Source organism: Diabrotica virgifera, chromosome 1, assembly GCF_917563875.1.
Source record: "Diabrotica virgifera virgifera chromosome 1, PGI_DIABVI_V3a".
Taxonomy (NCBI): domain Eukaryota; kingdom Metazoa; phylum Arthropoda; class Insecta; order Coleoptera; family Chrysomelidae; genus Diabrotica; species Diabrotica virgifera.
The window spans coordinates 112427328-112454901 of NC_065443.1; the positions used below are offsets into that span (position 1 = coordinate 112427328).

A 27574-nucleotide genomic window follows, 5' to 3' on the forward strand; every position below is an offset into this window, starting at 1 on the left:
GCTTGGTTTCGTTTCCATACAGAGGTGATCATGTAGCCCCTCTTATGAGGTCTAATAATAATAATATCGTATGGCATTTTGCCGGGGAGATCCTTTCGGATAGTTCCAGCGCCAATTACATCTTTAACCCTGTTTCAAGTAACTAGTGTCGATGTACACTAGCCCAGGGGGACCGACGGCTTAACGTACTCTCCGAGGCACGGTGAGACGGCTCGTGTCATTATTGGAAATGAAAATGGTTTGTCTTTGGCAGGGATCGAACCCACGTCTACTGGCGTATGAGGCCAGAGTTTATGCCGTTACCCACGGCCGCTCACCTTATGAGGTCTGGGGAAACTGAAACGTACGTAAGGGGATCATTAATCATCTCTGAACCGCAATGAAACATAAACTGTTGTTCATTTGCTCAATTTTTCTTCTATTTTTAGCTTAGTGCATCAGTTATAATATATTTCACAGTTTTATTAATAGTGGTACAGTATGCGGCAAAATCAACAGTACTGAAATGAATATTGAAATGTTTATGATTATTTATATATCTAGTATACATGATACAGCCTTGCAAACATTATTCACGACGACGCACGTTCCCGATAAAACAGATGTTAAAGATGCCCTCTGGCCAGTGGCGGATCTACGGGGAGGGAAAATGAGGAAATCCCCCTAACAAGGTCCAAAATTAAAGAAAAAAATTGTTCAAACATAAAAATATATTAGCTGACATGAAACCGAAACCACAGAAAGACAAATTCAACCCAATAAAAACGCTAGTTAGGAAAATTAAGGGCACTTAATGCCTATAAGTTATTATTTATGTCTTTTATGTAATCTGAGTTTATCTTGTTTATGTCTTTTGGTTGGTTTTTCATTGGAAGTTCCCCCCTAAGGCAAATTTCTAGATCCGCCACTGCCTCTGGCACGAAGAAATCTTTAATTTTAGTCCGCAATTCCGAAATGGCAGACGGTGGATTTGTCTGACTCCTTCAGCATTCCCCATATATACGCATCTGGTGGCGTTAGTTCTGGTAGGTGTCAACTCCCAAAATGATCGCGCATTATTCGAAGAGACTCCCTGGCAGTGCGACAGGTTGTTCTATCCTGCTAAAACCATTGTTGATTTTAAGCTTGGACCGCTTTCGTGACCTTTTCCGTATGACCGAAAATAGTATGTACTCCATGTGCGGATCTTGTAATTAATTTCCACACATAAGAATGAGTCGATTTCTGCTACTGGGAAACTGCTACCAAAGTAAAGCACCAGATGCAAACTAAATTTTATTTATAAAGCGAGAATGTTTAATATTACACTAATTTACTGTACAACTTATTTAACTTAATTAAATCGCACTAGAAAATAGAGACTGTCTTTACGATTTAAAAATGCGTGAAAGTGTACGAATGTGTGTGTGTTCTGTTTGCCGATTGAGGTGAGAGTGTTTTAAATTCCCCTTATTTTATGTCGATTTACGGAAAAAGCGAACGAGATCTAATTTTAATTTACTGAATGGGACATGTGTAGATGTTAACTCATTTTTTACTACCAAAGAAAAGGAAATGATTGTTCATGGTTTTGACCAATATGGTACTAAAATGGATTTTACATTTTTATGAATCAATAAGGGGCTTTAACTAATTATGTTTTATTATAATATGTGTGTGTGTGTGTGTGTGTGAAAAAATGGCTTGGATGCGAGTCCGTTAGCCACAGATTTTTATTTTATTTTACCTCAATTTATTAGTTTTGTTATATTTATACGTATTTCACTTAAATGATTATATTTGTTTCTTTCAAGTAGTTTATGAGTAATTTAAATATTTCCATTTTATGACAACTTAGTAGATATTCTATACTAATTGGAAAATGAACTTGTGTTTGTCGTAAATTGTAATATAATTGATTTATATGTCTCTCGTTAATTTTGCATTCCAAGAAAATATGGTTTAAATCTCTAATCGAAACATTATCACAAAAACATACTGATGAATTAATTATTCCTAATTTGTGCAGATGTGCCTCATATTTCCCGTGTCGAGTTTTTAATCTGACGATAGTAGAAATATCTTGCTTTGGCAGGTTATATTTAAATATGTATTCAGGTGGCGGAGGAAGTTCTTGATGTAAAGAAAAATATAAATTTTTTGACATGCTTGTAATATTTTTCCATTCTTTTTTCCATATTTTATTTATTCTAACTTTGACGTCATTTATTGCATCTGTCGATAAGATGTGAGTTAGTATCTCACCTTTTTATTATAATAGTTTTCTTTGGTTGTGTGTAACCGAGATTTTATACATTTGGTAGAATTTAAGTATACAGGGGAAGACAAAAGTATGTTGTTATTTCAACACTCCACTATAAATTTTTTTTCTGCAAAACTGAGAACCATTCTGAAGCACCTAACACTATCACGACATTCATATATGATACGTTATAACGACGTTCGGAATCCACTCAGTACGTTTCGGCGCCTGACACATACAAATTTGAGGCATAAGAATTTCAGTACTGTTTATTTTGCCGCATACCGTATTTGTGTATAAGTGAATAGATAGATAATAATAGAAATGGATAGAATGTATCTGTTTTGGGTTGGATAAATCATACATGATCCTATTTTTTGCATTAATTGCGCCGATCTATAATATATCGACAATATTTTTTCAATGAGAATAGGGGTTAGCTCATTTGAAAAGATATCAATTTTCTATTCAATACCTTAATATAAATATTAATATAATTATTTATATAGGGTGGCCAAAAAATTATTATAAATAAATTAATTGTCACAAAAAATGTATTTTTTGTAATTTCTTAACTCAAAATACATTATAATGAGCTGTCAGAAGAGAGACAAAAATGTTCATTTCACAACAAAATATTGTTTGCCGCTAAAATTAAATATGTATTCAAATTCAAAAAAATGTGGATGGCAGTTTAAACATTTAATTTAAGCGAAAGGCAAGGTTTATTTGTCGAAATAATTTTTTCTGTCTTTTAACAACAGTGACATCTAAATTAAAGAAATTACAACAAATACTTTTTTTGTGTCAATTTAATTAAAATAATTTTTTTTTGGCGGACCTGTATAAATAATTATATTAATATTTATATTACTGCATAGAGAATTAAATAGCCTTTCAAATGATCTAGCACACAACCCCTATTCTCATTTATAAAAATCACGCCCAGATGGATGACGTCACTGGTATCATATATTTGCCAAAAAATTATAATTTAAAATAAAAATATACCTGTTTTGGCGTTTGACCAAATTTGCGACCTGTTTGACGAAAATGGCAAAGGAAAAGGATCTGAACAGATTAGATAAAATAAAACACACGAACAGAAATAAATATAATAAAAAAACGAAAAAATGTGATCAAATAAAAATAAGTACGTGGAACATCAGAACAATGCTTGAACCAGGAAAAATGCAGGAGATCGTCTCAGAACTAGAAAGATACCAAATTGATATTGCAGTGATTCAAGAAATTAGATGGGCAGGTCAAGGAGAAATAAATAAAAAAAAACTACACACTACAGTACTCGGGACATGAAAAACAAGGTCAATATGGAGTTGCTTTCATAATTATGGGAAAAATAAAAATAACATTATGCAATTTAAACCAATAAATGAACGCATGGCTTACCTGAGAATTAACGCCAAACCATTTAATATATCAATCATAAACGTATATGCCCCAACTGAAAGTACTGCTGCGGAGGAAAAAGACAAATTGTATGAGGAACTCGAACGAGAAATAGAGAATTTACCTAGAGAAGACACAATACTGGTAATGGGAGATTTTAATGCCCAAATACGTAAGGAAGACTACATTAACCAAGTAGCAGGTAAACACACAATACACGAAAAAACTAATGACAATGGTCAACGATTATGTAACCTAGCAGCTAGTACCAATATGATTATCGTTAGTACAAAATTCGAACATCCTAAATATCATAAAGTAACGTGGATTTCCCCAGACCAAAAAACATTGTCACAAATAGACCATATACTGATTACAAGAAGGAAGCAAACATCGGTAACAGACGTGAGAACCTACAGAGGTGCACATGCAGACACAGACCATTTTATGGTGACTGCAAAGGTAAGACAAAAAGTCAAAAGAACTAAAAAACACGACAGCAAAAAATAAATGGCACGTAGAAAAACTGAATGCTCCAGACATAAGGATTAAGTATGCTGACGACATGAACAAAAAACTGAAGGAACAATCTAAACCTACAAAGGAAATATAAACAGATTGGAGTATATATAAAAAAATGTATAAACGAAACAGCGGATGTACACATTGGGATAAAAAGAAACAAAAAAAGACAAGAATAGTATAACGAAGAATGCCATAACATGCTAAAAAAGAAGGTAGAAATGAGACAAATGTGGATAAGAACAAATAGACAGGATTATAGGGAAGAATACAATAGAATAAGACATGAATGCAAGAAAAAAATAAGGAAAATTAGACGTGACTGGTTGGATGATAAGATAAAAGAAATAGAAAAAGAAAGTAAGAACAGAAACACAAAAGAATTCTATAAGAAAATTAGTGAGCAGAACAAAACTTTTAAAGGAAAGATAAAAGGCATAAAAGATAAAAATGGAAAAGTATCAGAAAACGATGAAGAGTATAAAGAAATTTGGACTAACTATTTTAAAGAATTATTACCAGAACAAGAAGATCAAGACCTAACTGAAAACATAGAAGAAGAGACAATGATGTTAGGAAACCAGCTAGAAATACCAACAAAAGAGGAAGTTGAGGAAATTATTAATAGCAGCCGTAATGGTAAAGCCTCAGGATCGGACTGTATCAATATGGAGCTTATAAAATATGGTGGTGAAGAATTAAAAGATAAATTATACAATTTAATAAAAGACATATGGAACGAAGAAAAAATACCGGAAGAATGGTACAAAGGACAAATTATCACGATTCATAAAAAAGGAGATCAACAGATGTGCAATAACTACAGAGGACTGACGCTATTAAACACAGCATATAAAATCATGTCCACCTTAATACAACGAAGACTGACCGAAGCTACCACGAATATCATAGGACACTATCAATGCGGATTTGTTAAGGGAAAGTCTACAACAGATGCCATACATACGGTTAAACAAATTATGGAAAAAGCACATGGATATAAAATAGAAATTGAACTGCTTTTTATAGATTTTCAGCAAGCATTTGATACAATAAAAAGATCAAAATTAATGGTAGCTCTGAAAGAAATGGGAATACAAAATAAATTAAGAAGATTAATACAAATGACAATGAGTAGAACGGTAGTTAGCATAAAAACTCAAGTAGGCGACACAGAAGAATTTGTCATCAATAAAGGCGTGACACAAAGAGATTCATTATCAGCAACTCTGTTTAATCTTGCCCTAGAATACATCGTCAGGAAGATTAACAAAGGCACCCTCCGAACGAGAGAAGGACAAATAATAGCATACGCTGATGATATTGTTCTAATAACAAAAAATAGAAAACAATGGAACGAATGTTAAACGAATTGGTAACAGAAGTTAAAGTAATGGGATTAAAAATAAACCAAGAAAAAACCAAAATAATGAGATTTGACAAAAACTTTGAAAAGAGAAAGGTTAGAGTAGGAGAATACACTTTTGAAGAAGTCGAAAAATTTAAATACTTAGGAATATTAATAACAAACAATGGAGAAAGAGAAACCGAAATCAAAGAAAGGATTATTACAGCAAATAAGAGCTTCCATGCAAATAAAAAATTACTTAAAAATAAGTTATTGAGTAAGAAATCAAAAATGAAAGTATACAAAACAATAATTCGACCGACGATGATGTATGCAGCAGAAACTCTTAGCATGACAAAAAAACAAGAGGAAAACCTTAGAATACAAGAAAGAAAAATACTAAGAGCAATACTAGGACCAATAAAAATAAGTGACAATGAATTTAGACAAAGAACGAACCTTGAGCTACTGGATGAAATTAAGGAAGATATAGTGTGTAAAATAAAACAGCAAAGAGCAAAATGGCTAGGACACATATGGAGATCCGGATCAACTACGACGATATTCTCAATATTGGAATGGACACCAGCTGGTAAGAGAAGACGTGGAAGACCAAGATATACATGGTTACAAGAAGTAGTAAGTGATCTCAACAAGGCGGGCATACGACATTGGAAAGAAAAAACCAGAGACAGGAAAGAGTAAAGAAAAATAACCGAGAAAATTAAATAACGAACATGAGGACTGATCTACCTCAAACCATAGATCTAGAGAGCGTAAGCGGCGTAACCCCTAAAGGGGTGTTTAGCCACTATGTATGTATGTTTTGGCGTTTGCCTCCAAAATCCGATTCTTGAAAAAATGAATTTATTCTTATTCCATCATTTTGCCCCTCTGTATATATTATTAATCAACCTCCTTTAATTAGGGAAGCCGAATGGCTATTTTCCACACCTAATGGAAGAAAAAAATTAGTAGAAATAACAAGAAACAACAGATTAGCAATTATAACTTTACACAGAGGACAAAAGTATGAATCGTTTGATGCAGTTCAAGTAGAGTTGACTGATTTTATTTGCAACTTAGCACCACCTAGCTTAAAAACTAAACAGGTAAGTAACTAAGTAAGTAAACTGGGCTAATACATCATCATCTTTCATTTTTCCAATACCCTAACTTGTTTTTCCCTTCATCATCATCATTCCTCAACCTTTTGCATCCACTGTTGGATATAGGTCTCCTCCATATTATTACATTGTTCTCTATCTTGTGTCCTCTGTATCCAATTTCCTACTGTTTTTCTCAAGTCATCCATCCATCTTTTTAATGGTCTACCTCGGTGTCTTTTATTTTCTCTAGGTCTTCACTCTATTTGTCTTTTGGTCCACCTATTATCATTTTAACGTGCTACATGTCCAGCTCATCTCCATTTGGCTTGTGCAATTTTTTCTATAACATCTGTCACTTTGGTCCTCTCTCTCACTATCCTATTTGGTACCATATCTCTTCTTGTTATTTCTAACATTGCTCTTTCCATTTTTCTTCGGGTTATTCTCAATTTATTTGCATAATGTTTAGTCAAAGTTATAATTTTGGAACCATATGTTATTACCGGCAGTATGCACTGGTTGTAAACTTTTTTCTTCAAACAAATCGGTAGCGTTCCTTTTAGAATATGTCGCATATTGCCAAATGCTGCCCATACCAAGCCCTTACGGCGCTGGATCTCATAAGTTTGATTGTCTTTCATCATCATAAGTGGCTCGACAATCCGTTGTGGATCTTGGCCTGCTCACAAAGAAATCGCCACTCCTGTCGATTCCTGGCAACTTCCCTTCATCTTCTGACCCTAGAATTTTTAGGTCTTCTTCCACATCATCAATCCATCTTCTTCGTGCTCGTCCTCTACTTATTGTGCCCTCTGGTTTTGAAAATGTTAATCTCTTAGTGTATTCGTGGTCTGACATTCTAGCAATGTGTCCAGCCCATCTAAGTCTCTGCACTTTAACGAATTTCACAATATCTGGATCGATGTATAACTGATACAGTTCAAAGTTGTATCTTCGACGCCATAGCCCATTTTCATTTACTGCCCCAAAAATCTTTCTAAGAATTTTTCTCTCAAAAATACCAAGAAGTCTTTTATCACCTTGAGATAAGGTCCACGTTTCACCTCCATATATCAAAACCGGTCTTATTAAGGTCTTATATATATTGAGCTTTACTGCACGTTTTATATTTTTATTTTTTAAATGTTTATGGAGACGGTGAACAGTTCTGTTTGCTATTGCTATGCGTCTTTTCATTTCATCGCTTGTCGTGTTTATTGAGTTTACTAGCGATCCAAGATATGTGAATTCCTTGACTTGCTCAAAGGTGTGAGTGTTCATTTGAATTCTCTGTTGGATATTTCGGGAGTTTTTAGAAACCAATATATATTTGGTTTTTTCCTCGTTTACCACATGTCCTAATTCACTTGCCGCGTCCGCAAGCTTTGTAAAACACTGCATCATGTCTCTCAAACTTCTGCCCACTATAACTATATCGTCAGCGAATGCGAGAATTTGCGTCGATCTATTAAAAATAGTTCCATTCATTCTAATCTTTAATTTTCTGACCGCCTTTTCCAAGGCAATATTAAAGAGGAGACACGCCAGCGCGTCTCGCTGTCTTAGACCATTATTAACGTCAAAGAACGTAGAGTTTTGTCCTTGAATTCTAACGCACTAGCCACGAGCTTACGTTTTGCATTGTTAATTGGGTCAACTTAACTAACTATCATTGGATTATATAATGCGCTTCTTTTAACACTGTCATAGGCTGCTTTGAAGTCGACGAAGACATGGTGGGTATGTATGTTATATTCTAGTAACTTTTCTAGAATCTGCCTATGTGTTTGAATTTGATGTATATGTAGTTGACTTTCCAGCAGTAAATCCGCATTGGTATTGACCTACAATATCCTTTGAAAAATGTTCAAGTCTTTCAAACAGTACATTGCCGAAGATTTTATATGCAGATGCTAACAAAGTAATGCCTCTATAGTTCTTACAATCCAGTTAATCACCTTTTTTATGCAACGGACATATTACTTCCTTTAGCCACTCTTCTGGTACCAATTCATTCTGCCGTATAAGAACTATCAGTTTATGGATTGCTACAAAAAGTTGATCACCACCATTTTTAAACATTTCTGAACAGATTTCATCGATTCCTGGGGCTTTATTGTCTCTGAGTTTTAGGATGGCATTTGACACTTCTTCTCTTGTTGGGTCTTCACTGTGTAGTTGATGATGTAGATTTTGTTGATTTTAGATGTTCACTGAAATGTTGTGCCCATCTGTTAAGAACTAAGTTTTTGTCATGTAGAATTTCACCGTTAGTGTCTCTACAAATTTTTATCTGTGGTTTAAATTCTCGACGGCTATTATTTAAGGATTTGTAGTATTTTCTTGTTTCATTTTTATCAAATAAACTTTGTATCTCATTGAGAGTGTTCTGTTCGTATTCCCTCTTCTTACGTTGATGGATAGGTTTTTCCTCTCTTCTAAGACGTCTATATTTTTGAAGATATTCTTCTTTAGCGGCGAATCGATTGACGGTAAAATTGTACATCAACCACGCGCCTGCGCACACTGACAGTATGTAGCTTTGACAGTATGTAGTTCATTGCTAATCTTTCAATATAGGTATGTATGTATCTGTAACCGTGCAAATAAGTCATTAAAAGAATATATTAGTGGTTTTAGGAAATGTATTATTTATTATAATTCTTGTGTTTTTGGATTTGTGTTTCCCTGTAGTAAAATAATAAAATATGTAGGCATAACATTTTTACAGTTTGTCGCCGTGTTGTGTAATTATATCCGAAACTTATGTGTCAATTCAAGTGGCTTGATGGCGTAGTTGGCAGAGCGGTGGGACAGAGAACGGAAGCACACGGAAGGTCGCGGGTTCTAATCCTGGACGATTCATACTTTTTTTATTTTTCGTTATTTTAATAAAAAATTTTTGAAAGTGGTAGATAAGAAAGTTAGTTTAATTTTTAAATAAAATACAAATAACCTATTAAGTATATTTACTTCGTTTAAATTACCTATATATAGTCCAGAGAAATAAGATTTTTCTCGTGACACATCCCCCTCCAGGCCGAAACCAAATTTTTTGAGTAGTATGGACATCTATATTATTAACCTATATGTTTCCTGCAGCCGATTTTGATGATATACATAGTTATAAACAAATGAAGATCAAAAAACGCTAAATTTTCGCTTTTATCGTCTATTACCAAAAAGTTAAGCACTTTAAACAAATTTGAGTGTAAGAAACTCATAAATCGTATAAAAAACTTCAATATGGCGTTCGCTAAATATGTCCATCCTTATTGGTTGCTTAGAAAATTGCAAAATAATTCATAAATTTTGAGTTTTTAAAAATATTCATAACTTATGTAAAAATTAACTTAGAACCTTCTTATTACACGGAATGCTGATACTTCTTGTACTTAAATTATATTTTAAATTTCAAAGCAATTGGTCAAATAGTTTAAAAGTTATTTAATTTGTTTTTCCCAAATTCATTTTTTTTGCAACACTACAAGTCAGAAAATTATGAGGCTACAATCATACTTCGGACAGTTTATGAAAGAAGAACATTTATACTATTACCATTATTAAAAATAAATGACAAAAAATAATTTTAAACAGTGTAAAATTATTTTGAAAAAACATGTCGATTTTTTGCTTACTTATGAACAATTAGAATAACTTTTTAACCGTTACCTGTAGAAAAATAATTTTTTCATATTTAGAAAGACTGAATTTTTATACACATTTAGAAAGAAAAACAACTGTCCTAGGACAATTAGGGACAAAGTTAGCCCCCCCCCCCATTTATTTAATTCACATGTTTTTGCAAAATAATTTTGCAATATTTATAATTATTTTTTGTAATTTTTTTTTAATTAAATTAATACTGTAAATTTTCTTCTTTCATAAACTATCCAAAGTATTACTGTACCTTCATCATTTTCTGACTTACAGTGTTGCAAAAAAAATAAATTTGGGAAAAACAAATTAAATAACTTTTAAACTATTTGACCAATTTCTTCGAAATTTAGGGTATGAACTAAGGACCATAAGTCTCAGCATTCCGTGTAATAAGAAGGTTCTAAGTTAATTTTTACATAAGTTATAAATATTTATAAAAACTCAAAATTTATGATTTATTTTGCAATTTTCTAAGCAACCAATAAGGATAGACATATTAAGCAAAGGCCATATTGAAGTTTTTTATACCGTTTATGAGTTTCTTACTCTCAAATTTGTTTAAAATATCTATTTTCTTAGTAATAGACGAAAAAAGCGAAAATTTACCGTTTTTTGATCTTCATTTGTTTATAACTATGTATATCATCAAAATCGGCTGCAGGAAATATATAGGTTATTATTATAGATGTCCATATTACTCAAAAAATTTGGTTTCGGCCTGGAGGGGGTTGTGTCACCAACAGGCTATTTTTTTTCCTTATTTCTCTGAACTAATAATAGAAGAATATCTTCTTACGTGCGTACAAAGTACACACACATTCTTTTTTTTTTATTGATTGTCTTTTCCTATTTTAATTTCATGCCCTAAATATGTAGACAAAGCTAAAAACTTGATGTACTTCGTGCCCACCTACTCTCATAACATCACTTGAAACTAGACTGGTCGTGTATTTTGTGTTTTGAAAGTTTATGTTCGGGCCTTCTTGTTCCATTGTCTTTTTTAGTTCTTCCATCATTTTGGGAGCTTTATTTAAACTCTCGTGCTTTATTTAGTCTTCCCGTCTACAAAAATAATAGGGAAACCAAAATTACATTAATAAAGAAAGTTACCAAACTCTGCATTATCTGTTCAAAGTTTCTCCCCAGCTTATGACTTGGGTCCTTAATAATTCTTTTATTATCATAAAGATTTAAAAACCCAATAGTTGCCCCATTAAGCCACGCTATCTATAGAACCGAGACTTACGGAGTTAATGTGGCTCTGTTCGCTACTAGGCATCTGAAATTAGCTATGATAGATGAGATACGTGTTGCCTTTTGACTTCAAATATTTTACCGATTGCGGATGGCAAGTAGACCAGTAAGGATCTGTTTTTAGGTGGATGTGAGAGGTGGCATTCAGATTTTTGCGGATAAAGTTAGGTGATAACTTCGTTAATAATAATTGATTTATGATCCTTCTCAAATATGCCCGGAACATTAATAAAAAAAATAAAATATTTAAAAATTTCAAAAAATTCGTTTTTTTTTCTACTTTTTTTACTTATAACTTTAAAACGATTCATTTTGAAACAAAGTCGTATAGGATTAAAACAAATATAATTAAATTTTCTATCAGATGCGATTGGTTAAAAATGTCTTAATTTATCACCCTTGCTGCAAAATAGCAATAAATATAAAATAAGGGGGCAAAACAAGCCTGTCTTTATTCAATGATTTTCTATCATTTAGGTTACACTTGGAAGCTTCCTAATTCGCTTAGAAAATTTTTGTAATGTGCTAAAACCGTACACCAAATTTCATTAAAATTGACTTACTAGATTTTGAATAATAATTTTACAATCTAAACTTTTTTTAAAAAATTAAAATTTTTTAAAATCTTGCACAACAAAAACTAGAACATACAAAGATTTGTCAATTTTTTTACATATAAAGAAGCACTCTAGCTATCTAATGCACTTTACAGAATTGAAATCGGATTATCTAAGCAGCCTCAGCAATGTTTTAAAGTTATAAACAATTTTTTGGCTTATAAACAAATTAGTGCTGTGTCCAGGAGGGGTGCTACGGGCTCCTTTATTTAGATGGACTTACCCAAGTTACATAACATCGATTGTTCGCAAAATAAAACATTTTTTTATATTTCTTGGGTGATTCTAAGCAAAAAATGTTCTTACAAGTTTTTTCGTAGGATGCATAGTTTTCGATATAAACGCAGTGGAACTTTCAAAAATTCGAAAAATTGCAATTTTTGAACGCCAATAACTTTTGATTAAAAAATAAAATAGCAATTCTGCTGACAGCATTTGAAAGTTTAAGTCAAATTATACCGGTTTTAATTATTTGCATTGCTAAAAATTAATTTTTTTATTATTAAACAAAGCTATTTGTTTATAAGCCAAACAATTGTTTATAAGTTTAAAACATTGCTGAGGCACCTTAAATAATCCGATTTTAATTCTGTAAAGTGTATTAGATAGGTAGAGCACCTCTTTATATGTAAAAAAAATTAGACAACTTCTAAATGGTCTACTTTTTGTTCAGAAAGATTTTAAAAAATTTGAACTTTTTTAAAAACATTTAGATTGCAAATTTATTATGCAAAATCTATTAGGTCGATTTTAATGAAAGTTGTTACACGATTTAAGTATATTACAAAGAACTTCCTAAGCAAATTACTAAGTTTATAAGTGCCACCAAAGTGGTTAAAAACATTGAATAACAGGCGTATTTTGTCCCCTTATTTTGTATTTATTGCTATATTGCAGAAAAGGTAATACGATAAGATATTTTTGACCAGTCGTATATCATACAAAATTCAATTATCTTTATTTTATTTCTCTACGACTTTGTTCCAAAACGAATCGTTTTAAAGTTATAAGCAAAGAAAGCAGAAAGAAATCTACGTTTTTCGAAATTTTTAAATATTTTAATTTTTTTTATTAATGTTCCGGGCATATTTGAGAAGGGAGCATAAGTCGATTATTATTACTGAAGGTGTCACCTAACTTTATCTGCAAAAATCCGAATGCCACCTTTCACATCCAAAAATAGACGTTTTTTCACAGATCCTTACTGGTCTAAAGTGCAAGTAGCATGTTTCATGTCATCTTCATCATCATCACCACCCAGCCTTCTGCGTCCACAGTCGAACATTAGCCCTCCCCTAATTTCTTCCAGTTCTGTCGGTCTTGAGCTTCCAGCAACCAATTCCCAGCAACCCTTTTGTGGTCGTCTATAGATCATCTTCATAGCCACTTCTTCTTCAGGTGCCATATCAGAATTATCCGACGTTGGCGATCACCATTGCGAAGGCTTTGAGTCCATTCATGAATATTTTTTAACCAAGAAACTTGTTTTCTTCCCACACCTCTACGGCCTTCTATTTTGCCTTTAAGGATCAGTTGTATATTGTATATCGATTTCCCCTCACTATATGTCCCAGATATAGTGCAGTCACTGAAGGTTTTCACTTCCGATTTCGTTGAACCTCTATCGATTTTCATGAAAATTGGTTAGTAGTTAGAGGATACCTCAAGGAACAAAGGTGACATGATGCCAACTTGCGCTATTACCCTGGGGGTGGATGCAAAATTATTTTATTAAAAATAATACCATAAATCGATAGAGGGAAAAATTCTAAGCAAAATTTGTTATATTAAGTTATTAACATAAATCAATACTTTTTGAGTTATTAAAGATTATAGATTTTATTTTTTTCGTAAAAAATGCATGTTTTAAAGCTGTTTCTTACGTATAACTCAAAAACTATTAGCTTTTACAAAAAAGTTATTCTTACCAAAATCGAAGACAATAAAAAACTGAATACACTATTCACTTAAAGTACTAAACTAATCTTAATTCAAAGTGAGTTATGGGTAATTGAATGTATATTTTTTTCGATGAGTACTCAAATCTTAGTATTCAAGCTTAAATAACGGGAAAACGATACATTTTATAAAATATACCTGCTAAACACTTATCAAAGTACTTTAGAATTCCTAACAAATGAGATCCAAAAGAACTAAAATTAAGCAAGTTATGATGAAACTAAGGGAACCCTTTCGATTTTTTTAGGAAAAAGTGAAAAATAAAACATACGCCATTTCAACAAAAATTAAAATTTTACAAACAAAAATTTCTTTGTATTAGCATAAGTATGTAATGATTTTAACAATTTTTACCGGTTTAGAATGCGTATTTTTGAAAAAAGATATGATTTAAAAAAATCAGAATTTTTAAAATTGTCGTCATTTTCATTTTCTTTTGATAATAACTATAAAAATACTCAAGATACGTATAAAAAATGGTAAATAACCAAATTTTAGTTTTTTCTATATCAACTATTATACCTTTTTTACCATTTCTGTGGGGTGAAAAATAACCGAGATAGAAACGTTTAAAACTTAAATTTGGCTGCGAAAACCATGTAACCATGGCCACTTAATCTTTGATGTTTAAAAAAGTAAGGGGTTTAAAAGATTAAATTTAACGCGTTTTAATAGCCTTTGGAATTAGCTTTCAAATGGTTTCTAGGTGAACCTGATATCTTAAAAATTAACAGTTATTAAAAAAAAAGATAACATTTTTTGGAAAAATTTTAAAAAGATAAAGTTTGAAAAATTTTTGGAGCATAAATTTTAATGCTATTAACTTGTTCGGTATCTCATTTGATAGATATTTCTAAGTACTTTCACAAATGTTTTATAAATTTATGTTATAAAATGCATCATTTTCCCGTAATTTAAGCTTGAATACTTAGATTTGGTTACTCGTCGAGAAGAATATGCATTCAATTACCTATAACTCACTTTTAGTTAATACTAAAAGGTTTTTTTAGTAAGAAGTTTATTTAATTTTATATTAGCTTCAATTTTGGTAATTAAAACTTTTTTGTAAAAACGTATAGTTTTTGAGTTATCTATAAATAATCGGTTAAAATTTTTAATCTTTAATAACTCAAAAAGTTTTGATTTATTTTAATAACTTTATATTACAAATTTTGCTTAGAATTTGTCCCCTATCTAATTATGGGGTTATTTTTAATAAAATAATTTTCACCCCAAAAAGGGGTGGCATCCACCCCCAGGGTAAAAGAGCAAGTTGGCACCATGTCACCTTTGTTTCTTGAGATATCCTCTGACCACCCACCAATTTTCATGCAAATCGATGGAGGTTAAACGAAATCGGAGGTAATAGCTCATATCTACCTTCAGTGACTCCACTAATAAGACACTTTCCGGTGTTTAACAGCCTTTAGAAATTCTCTATCTTTGTTGATCCTCCTTAGAACTTCCTCATTAGTTTTTCTTTGCTTTCCAAGGTATCTTCAGCATCCGTCTATGTATCCACATTTCCAATGCTTCAATTATGTTCATGATTGATACTTTTAGTGTTCTCACGTCTGTATCATACAAAAGCACAGACCAAACACAGGTCTTAGCCATCTTTGTCTTAGTTCTAAACTGAGAAGATTATTGCAAAGAAATGTCTTCATTTTCATAAAAGTAATTTTAGTCATTGCTATTCTGCTTTTTATTTCTATGTTTGGATCTAAACTAAATTTCAATAAGCGATGCAGGGCATGTAAACAACGACATAGTTGTATTTTAATTGTTAAAGATGTTCAAAATTTATCGACTCGTTCCATAGTAACAGTAATGTCCAGTTGCACCAACAAATAAACGATTGATTTGGATTGCCCGTTTATTTTAAAATATAATTGTCAAAAAACAGTCAAATTAAAAACAGAAATTTTAACGATTCTCCCAAAAAATATTAAATTTTAACCTTTTTCGAAAGAAATGAAAAGTGTTCTCTTATTATATTTGATGGTAAAAAATTTAATATTTTTCGGGAGAATCGTTAAAATTTCTGTTTTTAATTGACCGTTTTTTGACAATTATTATATTTTAAAATAAATGAGCAATCCAAATCAATCGTTTATTTGTTGGTGCAACTGGACATAAGTATATTATTAAAATCACCATCTCTTTTCTCGATTATTAGTGTTTATTGCATAGTATTTAAATTATTGTAATCACTTAATACATAGCGAAGAAATAATCCTGTTAATTAAATTAATGAATAATTTAAACGATTATGCAAGTAACGATTGTCGAAGAATATTTAAAAACTAAACCAAATAGCTCTATTTGGCTGGTGTTTACGTCTCCTGATGGCTTATTGAATTTTAGTTTAGTTAGTCCGTTATGACAATACCCAAATATATAAGTTTATGAACTTTGCAATTATCTTCGTGTTACCTTGTTTTTGTTTTTAGATTCCTTTTCTTTCGCTAGGATCGGACGTAGGACATCGAATAATCAAACACGAAGGGCATTCCGAAGCTTCTGGGGATTTTGTGATAGAAGATGTGATCACAGAAAACGATGAAAAGTACAGACGACTGTTCTATATGAATTCCCAAAATGTGATACAGTCCGAAGCGAAAATAAGAACAATCAAATCCAGGAAAGGTGCAACACGAGAAGTCATTGATTTAATCTATTTAACTTGTAGACATCACATTTATATGGCAATTGCTAGTTATGTGGCGTGTAGGGGAAAAACGAAATCAAATATATCAGTTGTTGGTAAGTTTAACTTAGAACAATTTAATGAATGATTTTTCACACGTTTTTCAACCTTTTTCACACTGTTATAGAGGGTGTCCCAAAAATAGCGGAACGGTCGAATATTTCGCGAAAGAAACATCGGATCGAAAAAATGAAAAATACGTGTTCAATAATTTTCAAAAATCTATTCAATGACACCAAACACGATCCCCACTACACCCCCTGGAGGTGGGGTAGGGGGTAACTTTAGAATCTTAAACGGAAACCCCCAGCTTTTATTATAAATTTGGATCCCTTACATAAAAGTGAGCAACTTTTATTCGAGACATTATTTCGAATTGTGTATAGATGGCGCTATAATCGGAAAAGACGATTTATTGTGATACCATATGTAAATTATAGAAACGGTATACTATCTCGAGAAATACACTTTCTATTGAAAAACCAAAAAATACGTTTTTAAAATTTTGCAAAAAACTACCGAATAACGCCAAATATGTCCCTCCACTCCACCCCCTGGAAGTGGGGCCAATAAAATGCTCGCTGTAATAGGAATAGCATGTCAAAAAATATGATTATTCCCTATATATTTCTTCAAATTTAGAATATGGCAACAAGGCGAAAATAACGTGCATTCCTTATTGCTTGACTTCTAGTTTAGTATGAGGTCCCACTGCAAAATTACAAAAATTAAAAATGTGTGTTTGATTAACTAAGTTATGAACTTAGTGATTTTGCAGCTGGATCTTAGATTATAAAAATATGCCTAAAAATATATCTCTTTACACAATTTTAATTGTTTCTAGGTTTAGGAGGCGGTGGCCTATGCTCTTTTTTACATAAATTCCTTCCTAAGACTAATATTCTTGGTATTGACATTGATGAAGACATGCTGAAGATTGCCAAGGAATGGTTTGAGTTTAAAGAAGATGACAAATTGAAGGCTAGGATACAAAACGGTCTGGACTATTTGAAAGAATCAGCAGAAAAAGGTATAAGACCCGTTTAAAGAATAATTGTACTTCTTTCTTTGTAATTATTATCGTTTTTTATCTCGGTTAGTTATTGCATATTATCCGTTATTTGATTGTGTCATTTGTTTGAATCTTATCATGATATTAATAAATATCAATAATATCAATTGATTCTTGATAATGCCTGCATGGTTTACATGTACATATTGATTGACGCAGACCCGGTCAGAGGGATTTTGCTATCCTGGACGCAAAATCTATTCTTGGCGATGTCATGCCCATATTGGGTTCTTTTTTACTTCAAAAAAATTTAATTAGGTTAATAAGCTTATGTATTTATTTCAGGAGAAGCAATAGATGCTCTTTTATTTGATGTTGATAGCAAAGATTCTTCTATAGGCATGAGCTGTCCTCCACAGGGATTTTTAAACAAACCAGTTCTGGAGAATGTTGTAAAAATTTTAGATAAGAGTGGTAAGTATTAATGATAATAGTGATCTGCTCTGATCATATAGATCTGATCTCTCTGAAGATCTCTGGAGAGAGAGAAACGTAAGTAAGGGGTATTGTTCATCTCTGATCCGAAATGAAACATAAGCTGTCTTTCAGTTCGAATGACAGGGGGAGAAGCATACTTTTGAAGTGTGTAAAATATTTAATTCCAGCTGACCGCTTTCGGCTTATAAAGCCATCTTCAGAGCTATTCTACAATAAAAGATTTCTAATGAATAACTGATCTTAGAATTCAAAGGGTTTAACTTACGTCAATAATTTAAAAATACCACTATGAAGATCGCATGTAAGATTGAAAAAACTTTTTCTCATGGAGTTTTTTATTGATTGAAAAAACTGTAGTTTAGTTATAGTTAAAATAGTTTTTTCAATCAATAAAAAACTGCATAAGGTTTTTTCAGTCTTAAATGGGATCCCTCTCTCTTCATAGTGGTATTTTGAAATTATTGACGTAAGTTAAACCCGTGGCGACACGCTTCAATTACTATTTTGCTAATTTTAATTTTTAATAGCTTTTTCAAAATGAAATAATACGTCCCATTTAAAATTCACATTTAATATACAAACCATATGCATAGAAGGGCCTGTTAAGTTTTAAGAAACGAAATATATCCCTATTAAGGTAAAATGCCTTTCAGTTTTTAAAACACCAGATCTAATAAATTGTCGCCTGTCTGGCCATATGGTAGAACCACATAATGACAGATTAGTGTTTGTGGTCTGGTTCAGTAGAGTCACAGCGGGCACTCCGTGCGGTCACACCCTCGGTAAAATAACCAACCTTCTTTCGAGACATTTTCACGTTCTTTTTACCTATTGAAATAAATAAATTATTGACAGACAGTTTGTTGTTTTTACATTTATTTTAATTCCATTTAATTGTTTCCGTGGACAATAAGGTTGTCACACACGCAACTCAACCACCCCACGGAACAAACATTTTGAATTCTAAGATCAATTATTATTCATTAGAGATCTTTTATTGCAGCATAGCTCTGAATGGCTTTATGAGCCGAAAGCGGTCAGCTAAGAATTATATATCTTACCCACTTCAAAAGTATGTACTCTTCTCTCCCTGTCATTTGGTAGTCATAAGTGTGTACAAAACCATTTCAGTCTTTACAATTGTCTTTCATTTTCTTAATTTATTCATTTCGTTGGAAATTCGTTTCCTAGAATCAACTTCCGTTGGAAATTTTACCTAGACGAATGGACGGAAGGTGACTGCATATTGTAGAGTCCCTTTATTCGTCGTTTCCTTGCTTTATAAATTGTAAAAGACAGAGATTAAAGATGTACCCAAAAATTGGTTCCACGAGAAGCTTCAAATTTAGTGTTTACATCTGGGACATCATTTCTTTAATAGAGGTCGCTACAGCGTCAGATACGCGAATTATTTTTATAATTCAGCTTAAATAGACAGTTTGGTTTCGATTCAGTCTTGTTCATGTAGCCCCACTGAGGCGGTCTGGAGAGACCGAAACGTATTAGACCAAGAGGCAGCGCTGAAAAATCTCTTTGAATTTACTAAAGCTAGATTTTTCACAGTTGATTACTGTGAGTGTGTAGAGAAACATACTGCGGTCGGTCAAGCGAAACGTAGAACAGGGGTTACTGAGAGGGTATAAAAGTTGCTTTCCTACGAAGGTAATTAAATCCATTTACTAAGGCTGAAAATCAGTACACACATTCTAAATTAAATATAAATAAAAGTTATTATAGCCGGTCAGCTGTATGACGGGACAGAGCCGGTCTGTCGGCCCCAATAGTCGATTGAGGAAATGAAGCATTTTTTTCGTCCAGCATGGATTTACTTGAAATTTTCACAGAAGGTAGGGAATAGTCCAAGGATCATTTTCTATATCATGCTGCTATCATACGCTAAAACCTTGGGGGTGGTTGTCACCCCATCTCGGGGGTGGGAATTTTTTATTACATTTTAACCATGTAATTCGATGGAAAAAATGATTCTAAGAAAAAAATGTTTTTTACATTTTCTTCGTAAAACTAATATTTTTCGAGTTATTCGCGCTTGAAAATAACAGTTTTTCGACGAAAAAATCGACTTTTTTAGAGGGTTTTTTGAGAATACCTCGAAAAATATGCATTTAATCAAAAAAATTGTAGATATCAAAATTGTATCTTTTAGTAACACAAACCATATTATTTTTCAATAATATCTTTAAGACCAATACAAACCGAGATACGGCATGTTAGGGAGCGTTCAAGTATTACGTAACGCAATTTTTGAAGATTTTTGGCCCCCTCCCCCCATGTAACGCACCGTAACGTTTTTATGTACCCCCCTCCCCCTACCTAAACGTTACGTAACACTTAAGTCACCATTTGAACCTAAATGGAAAACTAGGTTGCGAAAAGTACCGGAATTATTGTTTTAATCGCATTTGAGGTAATAATAAAAACTTACAATCATCATCCAGCCTCAAAAGTCCACTGCTGAACATAGGCCTCCTCCCCTCATTTCCAACCACGTCTATCCTGCGCCGCTCTCACCCGGTTTTTTTAGCTTTCTTACGTCGTCTGTCCATCTTGTAGGCGGTCAACCGGCGCTTCTCTTGTCTTCTCTTGGTTTCCATTCCAATAACCTTTTTGTCCATCGCCCATGTGTCATTCTCGCTATGTGTCCTGCCCATCTCCACTTCAAGTTAGCTATCCTTTTGATGACGTCAGTCACCTTTGTTCTTCTCCTGATTTCTTCGTTTCTGATTTTGTCTCGCAGAGTTATTCCTAACATTGACCGCTCCATCCTTTTCTGCGTTACTCTTAGTTTGGTAGCCGAGGCTTTAGGTAAGGTAAGTGTTTCTGATCCGTACGTCAAGACTGGGAGGACGCACTGATCAAATACCTTTCTCTTTAGGCATATGGGCAACTCACTCTTAAAAGTTTCTCTCAGTTTTCCAAATGCTGCCCACCCAAGAACGATTCTTCTTTTTAGTTCATGTGTCTGGTTATCCCTGCCAATCGTAATTTCATGTCCCATGACATGAAATATGTCCAAAACTTAGAATAATAATCTTTTATTACTAATTTTACATTTACATTTTCCCTGCTTGGCCCCATCCTTACATACATTTTTGGCTTCATCCTTTATTGTTCTTCTCATGCATTCTTCTATTTGATCTTCTTTAATAAAAAGTTAAAATAAAATAACATATTTATTATTTCAATATTTTATTTTGCTTAGTAAAAATTTTTGTATAACAAATAATATACGATGTTGCCAGTAGTTTCGGAAAAATAGTGAAAAAAATGTGTAAAACTTTTTGTTATTCAACGCCCTGTATCGTGAAAATGCATGCCGTTACAAAAATTTTATACTAAGCAAACCCCAATTATTTTTCATTTTTCACCTATTTTAGAGATCGTGTTACCTTTTTCTGAAACACTCTGTATATATAAGAAGGCACTTATGGAATAAAATTATTTCTGTCCATGTTTTAATCAATTTTAAAAAACGCTGAGACCCGTAGATTTTCTTATATAAAAATGTGTGCTTTTTAAACATAAATTTAAATGTACAGGGTGATTCATGCAAGACTACCGTAGTCCATAAGCTTTATTTTTTAACACCCTGTATATTTTTATGTTTAAAATCTGCTTAACAATCTGAATTTATGGTCTTTATGAATAATACATCATTTAAAATTATAATGTATGGAACCCACTTATGGAATAAAACTGTTTTTGTCATGTGTCATTATTTTAGAAAATTATAAAAACGCTAGGATACGTCAACTTTTAAATTCAACTATGGACTATTTAAACATAAATTTGAATATACAGGGTGATTCACTCAAGTCTAGCATAGTCCATTATCTTTAATTTTAATTAAACACCCTGTATATTTTTGTTTTTAGAAGCTGCTTAACAACCTCATCTCAAAAATGTGTATTATGTAGGGTCTATTATGAATAATGCAAGGTGAAATTTTTAAATTCACTTGAAATTTTGAAATCACACTTTAAATAAGGGTACTATTTTTTTTAAATATCTATCAATTTTCTAAACTAAGCATCAATATAGTGGGTTTTGTATTTAATGCTTTTTATTTAAAGACATTTTTAAATAATTTGAAAATTTGCGTATTTAAAACATTAATGAATACCTACTGCAGAAAACGATTTCAGAAAACATACAAGATTTATGAACAGAACATGTAGTTCCCTTCTGAAACCTCTTAAATAACATCTGTATCTTTTAATCTTTTGTTGTGGAGACAGGTCCATCTAATTATTGGAAACAGATGTTACTGTGCTTCATCTGTGTTACAAATTTTAAGATTTTTTCACTTGAAAACGTACTATGTATTATGTATTGTCCTCTTGTCGGAACATGAGCGGAGCGTGAGAGTGCAACATAAAACAATTCAGGGGTCTACGTAAAACATAAATGAAATTCCATAGTTTTTTTTTCATTTAAGTTAAAAAAGAATCCACAAGGAAAAAGTTTTCCTGTAGTTGACTGTATACCATGTAATACAAAAAATAGTAAATCCTTTATAAAAGGTATATATTTACCTTAAAATATATACCTTTTATAAAGGATTTACTAATTTTTTAAAAAAGAATGTTACGTAACGCGCTCTTCGAACCCCCCTCCCTCCCATGTAACGCGCCGTAACGTTTTACAAGACCCCCCCTCCCCCAAAACTGCGTTACGTAATACTTGAACGCTCCCTTAAAGGTTAGCTTTTTTCGTCAAATGCATAATTTGAAATATTCAAAGCCAAATAATGGGAAAAATTTGTATTTTTTGAGGAAAACTTAAATAATCTTTTTTCAAGTATACAATTAGACCTTTCAAAAAATAATAATAAAAAGTTTCTAGCATGAAAATTAAGCGACTTATAATCAAAAATATGTCGGTACCTGCTTTTCTCTACGAAAAAAATCAGTGAAACAACCCCCTAACTACCTTCCTAATTCAAAATTGGTCTTCACCTTTCTGTAGTTCCTTTTATATTTATATTATCACTACACTCAAGGAGTTTGACCTATTTAAAATGCCTAATTTTGGAAAAATTGGAGTTTTAAGAAAAATTGTTTTTTTGCACTTTGGTATTTTTCACCTTTTACTTCAAAATATCTCAGAAAATACTGAAGATACGAAAAAAATTATAAACTACTAAATTGTAGATTTTTTTATTGACTAAAGTTACCCTGTCCATAGATTTTCATTACAGTGAATAGTTAGGCAGATATAGCTGTTTAACATATCTATTTACCAGCAAACGCCCCCTTATTCGATCCCTTTAAACCCGCCCCAATTAAAAACTAAGGGAAGTTACGGAATTTAATTTACACAGTCTTATAGCTCTTTAAAAATCCTACAAAATCATTTTTGAAGGAACTTTTTATCGCCAAAAATATATAGAATATTTTTCGAGGTACATATTCTCAAAAAACCTTGTAAAAAAGTCGATTTTTTCGTCGAAAAACTGTTATTTTCAAGCGCGAATAACTCAAAAAATATTAGTTTTACGAAGAAAATGTAAAAAACATTTTTTTCTTAGAATCCCTTTTTCCATCGAATTACATGGTTAAAATGTAATAAAAAATTCCCACCCCCGAGATGGGGTGGTAACCACCCCCAAGGTTTTAGCGTATGATAGCGGCATGATATAGAAAATGATCCTTGGACTATTCCCTACCTTCTGTGAAAATTTCAAGTAAATCCATGCTCTCCGTCTCTGTCTTTTCGGTTCCCCTTGCACTTCTTGCTCTAGTTATTCTTTTCTTTTTCAACACTATTCATTAACTTCCTTCGACAATATTTCAATCTGTTACTCCGTTACTAACTATACAATTTCAAATTTTCAGTTTATCAATTTAGTGAATCAGTTCATCTAGAATTTTTACTTCATATCGAAAATAATCCCAACATTCAACCTGGATTACATAACTTTCATTCAAATGTACACTTTTAAATCCTTAAATCTTTTACAGTATTTTATATTTCATACATTTCAATCTGTTTATTCCACTACCTTCTATAAATTTCAAATTATCAGTTCACTAATTCAGACAATAAATTTAAATTAAAATATTTTTTCAATTTGCAACAACGATCACAACTACAATAATAGGCAACCAACAATACTCTTTCTATTTTTACATCATTACTCTTTTATTTTTACAACATTACTATGTACCTTACATTTATAGGTCTTTAAGTTGTACACATTGAATTAATTTTCTTTCACTTTTTATTTCAAATTAAATTAAATATTCGCCTTCTTTCACAACCGTCACCAGTGACGTCACTGACTCTACTATGAGTAATATTTTATCAATTTAACAGTAACAACAGTTCTTTCTGTAACAGAGAGTAGCATTTTCGGTTTTTCATTATATTCCTAATTTATTATAATTTAAATTTCACTTAATACAGTTATTAATCTACATTCAGTTTAACTAATAATCTAAATTCTAAAAACACTATTTTATATTCATAACCAAAAATTGACTACCTGTCTTGTCATGTCATTTCTGTCTAATAATTGGATTGTCATCTCCTTCATCTTTGTTGGTCTGTGTCCATTGAACTGGCAAGAACCACGATTTTTTATCGAGCAGGGAACCATGTTGCCCTTTGAGCACTCCTAACACACAAATTAATCCTTTAACATCGACTTGGAGTCGCTATAAATATTATACAATTATCATGTAAACCATATTTCTCGATGTTACCATTTTCATAAGGTTGCTAGTTCCATGTACTAGGCAGAACGTGAGTATTAGCACATTTTTCTTCAACTAGTCACAACTTTAACCTTTTGCATTCATTCTAACGTGGAAATACTTCGTTCTAGGCACTGAAGATGATCTGATCTAGATCGAAAACGTTTTGCAGATCCTTTTGGATGACTTTTATTAGTTTGTAATAAACTTTTTATACCATTGTACAAATGAAGTTTTTTACTTCTGTATGATTTTTTAATTATGGTATACAGCCAGCTACTGGGTATTTTCCCATTGATTTTAGTAATATTTTACTCCTCATGAAACGTATAGTTACATTTCTGCCAAGTCAAAGTCAATATTTGCTTCGCTTATTCAACTGCTTTGTGTTATTTTTAGGTATATTTGTGCTAAACGTGGTCCTTCGAGAAAATTCCCTCAGGCCTGGAGTTCTAACGTCTCTAAAGACCCATTTCCAAAACATTCTTAGTTACAAACTACAAGAGGATTTAAACGAGATATTCATCTGTTCAAATAGTGCCATAGAAATTGAACAAATAAGAGAAGGCTGTTCAGAAATCAACTCATTATTCAGAAAGCACGGTATAAAAGAAAATGGAGTGGACGCTGAAAAATTAGTTAGTCAGTTAGTTGTTCAGTCTGTATTTATTTAAAAAATATATATAAATACATAGATCAATGCCTCAATGTAAATATATAGTATAAAAAAAATTTTTTCTTATGAAGTTTAATTAAAATGATTTCTTTTAATTGATTATTTTTTTTGTACCAAATTGCTAGTAACAATTTTCCAATATTTCTAACTGCGGCGGAAGAGCAATTAAGTTGTATATTTGTATATTTGTAGTCGTCCACTGCTGAACATAGGCCTCCTCGAAAAACTTCCATTCAGATCTATCCTGCGCTGCTGCAATCCAGTTAGTACAAATCCTCTTTATGTCGTCAATCCATCTTGTGGGTGGTCTTCCCGGGTTTCGTCTATGCGTTCTCGGTCTCCACTCCAAGATTTTTTGCTCCACCAAACATAACCAAGCATAATCATCAGCAATATAAAAATAATATATAAATCTACTATAATACATTATACCGGCATTAAATCCATACGAATGTTCCGTGCTAGCTATTTATTTTGTATTGTAAAGTGGGCTAAAACGGATATAGAAAGTCTTCAGTGAAAAACAAGGGCACAAAAACATCATCCACACAGTGCAGCAGAAAGAACAACATTACCGTGGTATCTAGAAGGAAGAGTACTTATGGACTTAGGTGAGCATCTGAATAAACAGGGTAGTAATTTAAGAATCTATTTTCAGACTCAGACTGAGACATCTACTTTACATCACGGAATTTGTGCAGTAGATGTCACAATGCCGCTTAAACTGAGGGAGCAATAAATGCGCTTAAATCACATGTCTAAGCAAGAAAAAATGCGCATTTGGATGAGTAACCTCTGTTTGTATGGGCGACATCTCAATCAGATCAACCAAGACTATGTCGACAGTATGCAGCGTCGAACTATTGGCTAATATTAGGAAAGATGTTTCCCGATACAGAGAGATACATGCATTAAGGATCAAGTTATTCTTAGTAAAAATTATCAAAACCATTCTTGGAAGTGCCTCGGGTCCAAGACAACAAATGCTAATATGGACGTCAAGCCCAAGGAACCATCCAACATTTTACCGGGGGCTGCCAGGCGTTCAAACCGATCATTCCCCTTATTATCAATACGTTCCTGACATAATGCTTGAAAAAGACAATCTTAAAGATACAACGAACAGATCGCCAAGTACAGAGATCTGCAAATACAAATAAGAAGTCTGGAATGGACTGGACAATAGAAAAACCCAGGCAGTATATATTATTCTATTTGCTACTGAGTATGAGTCGTGGAAAGTTCTACATGAGATGAAGGTTCCTGATCATCTGTCAGCTCTGGTGAAAAGCCTATATGAGAACAGTGAAACCAGAATAAGAATTGAAAACCATAAGTCCGATCCTTTTAAAATAGGTAGAGGAGTCCGACAAGGATGTATTCTATCTCCGAGTCTTTTTAATTTCTATGGGGAATATATAATGAGAAAACCACTCGACAAATGGAATGGCGGTATTTCTATCGCAGGAAAGAAGATCTCAGATTTGCAGATGATACAACATTAATAACTGCATCCGAATAAGAAATGTCCAGCCTGCTGCAGCTAGTGGAAGCCGAAAGCAATAGATGTGGTCTCAAGATCAATAAACAAAAATTATGATAGTAGATTATTCAAATTCACTTCAGACAACAGGAGCCTTGGACCAGTTTGAAGTGGTTAACGAGTTCAATTATATAGGATCCTACATCAGTAATACAGGATCTTGTGAAACAGAAATACGTAGGAGAATAGGCATGACCAAAAACGCTATGAGTCGATTATCGAAAATCTAGAAAGATCGCTCCTTGTCGAAGAACACCAAAATAAGATTAGTACGTGCCTTAATTTTTCCCATATTTAA

At 32.5% G+C, this 27574-nt stretch overlaps 1 protein-coding gene across 1 annotated transcript in view; it reads left to right on the forward strand.

The window, feature by feature from the left end:
• LOC114331171 (eEF1A lysine and N-terminal methyltransferase homolog) overlaps nt 1-25828 on the forward strand; it is a 34036-nt gene extending 8208 nt beyond the window's left edge. The window contains exons 5-9 of the mRNA XM_028280666.2: nt 6451-6634; nt 16575-16887; nt 17676-17861; nt 18189-18317; nt 25457-25828. Of these exons, the coding sequence (XP_028136467.1) occupies nt 6451-6634; nt 16575-16887; nt 17676-17861; nt 18189-18317; nt 25457-25731 (1087 nt within the window). The 3' untranslated portion in view covers nt 25732-25828. The remainder of the gene's footprint in view (nt 1-6450; nt 6635-16574; nt 16888-17675; nt 17862-18188; nt 18318-25456) is intronic.
• The last annotated feature ends 1746 nt before the right edge of the window (nt 25829-27574 follow it).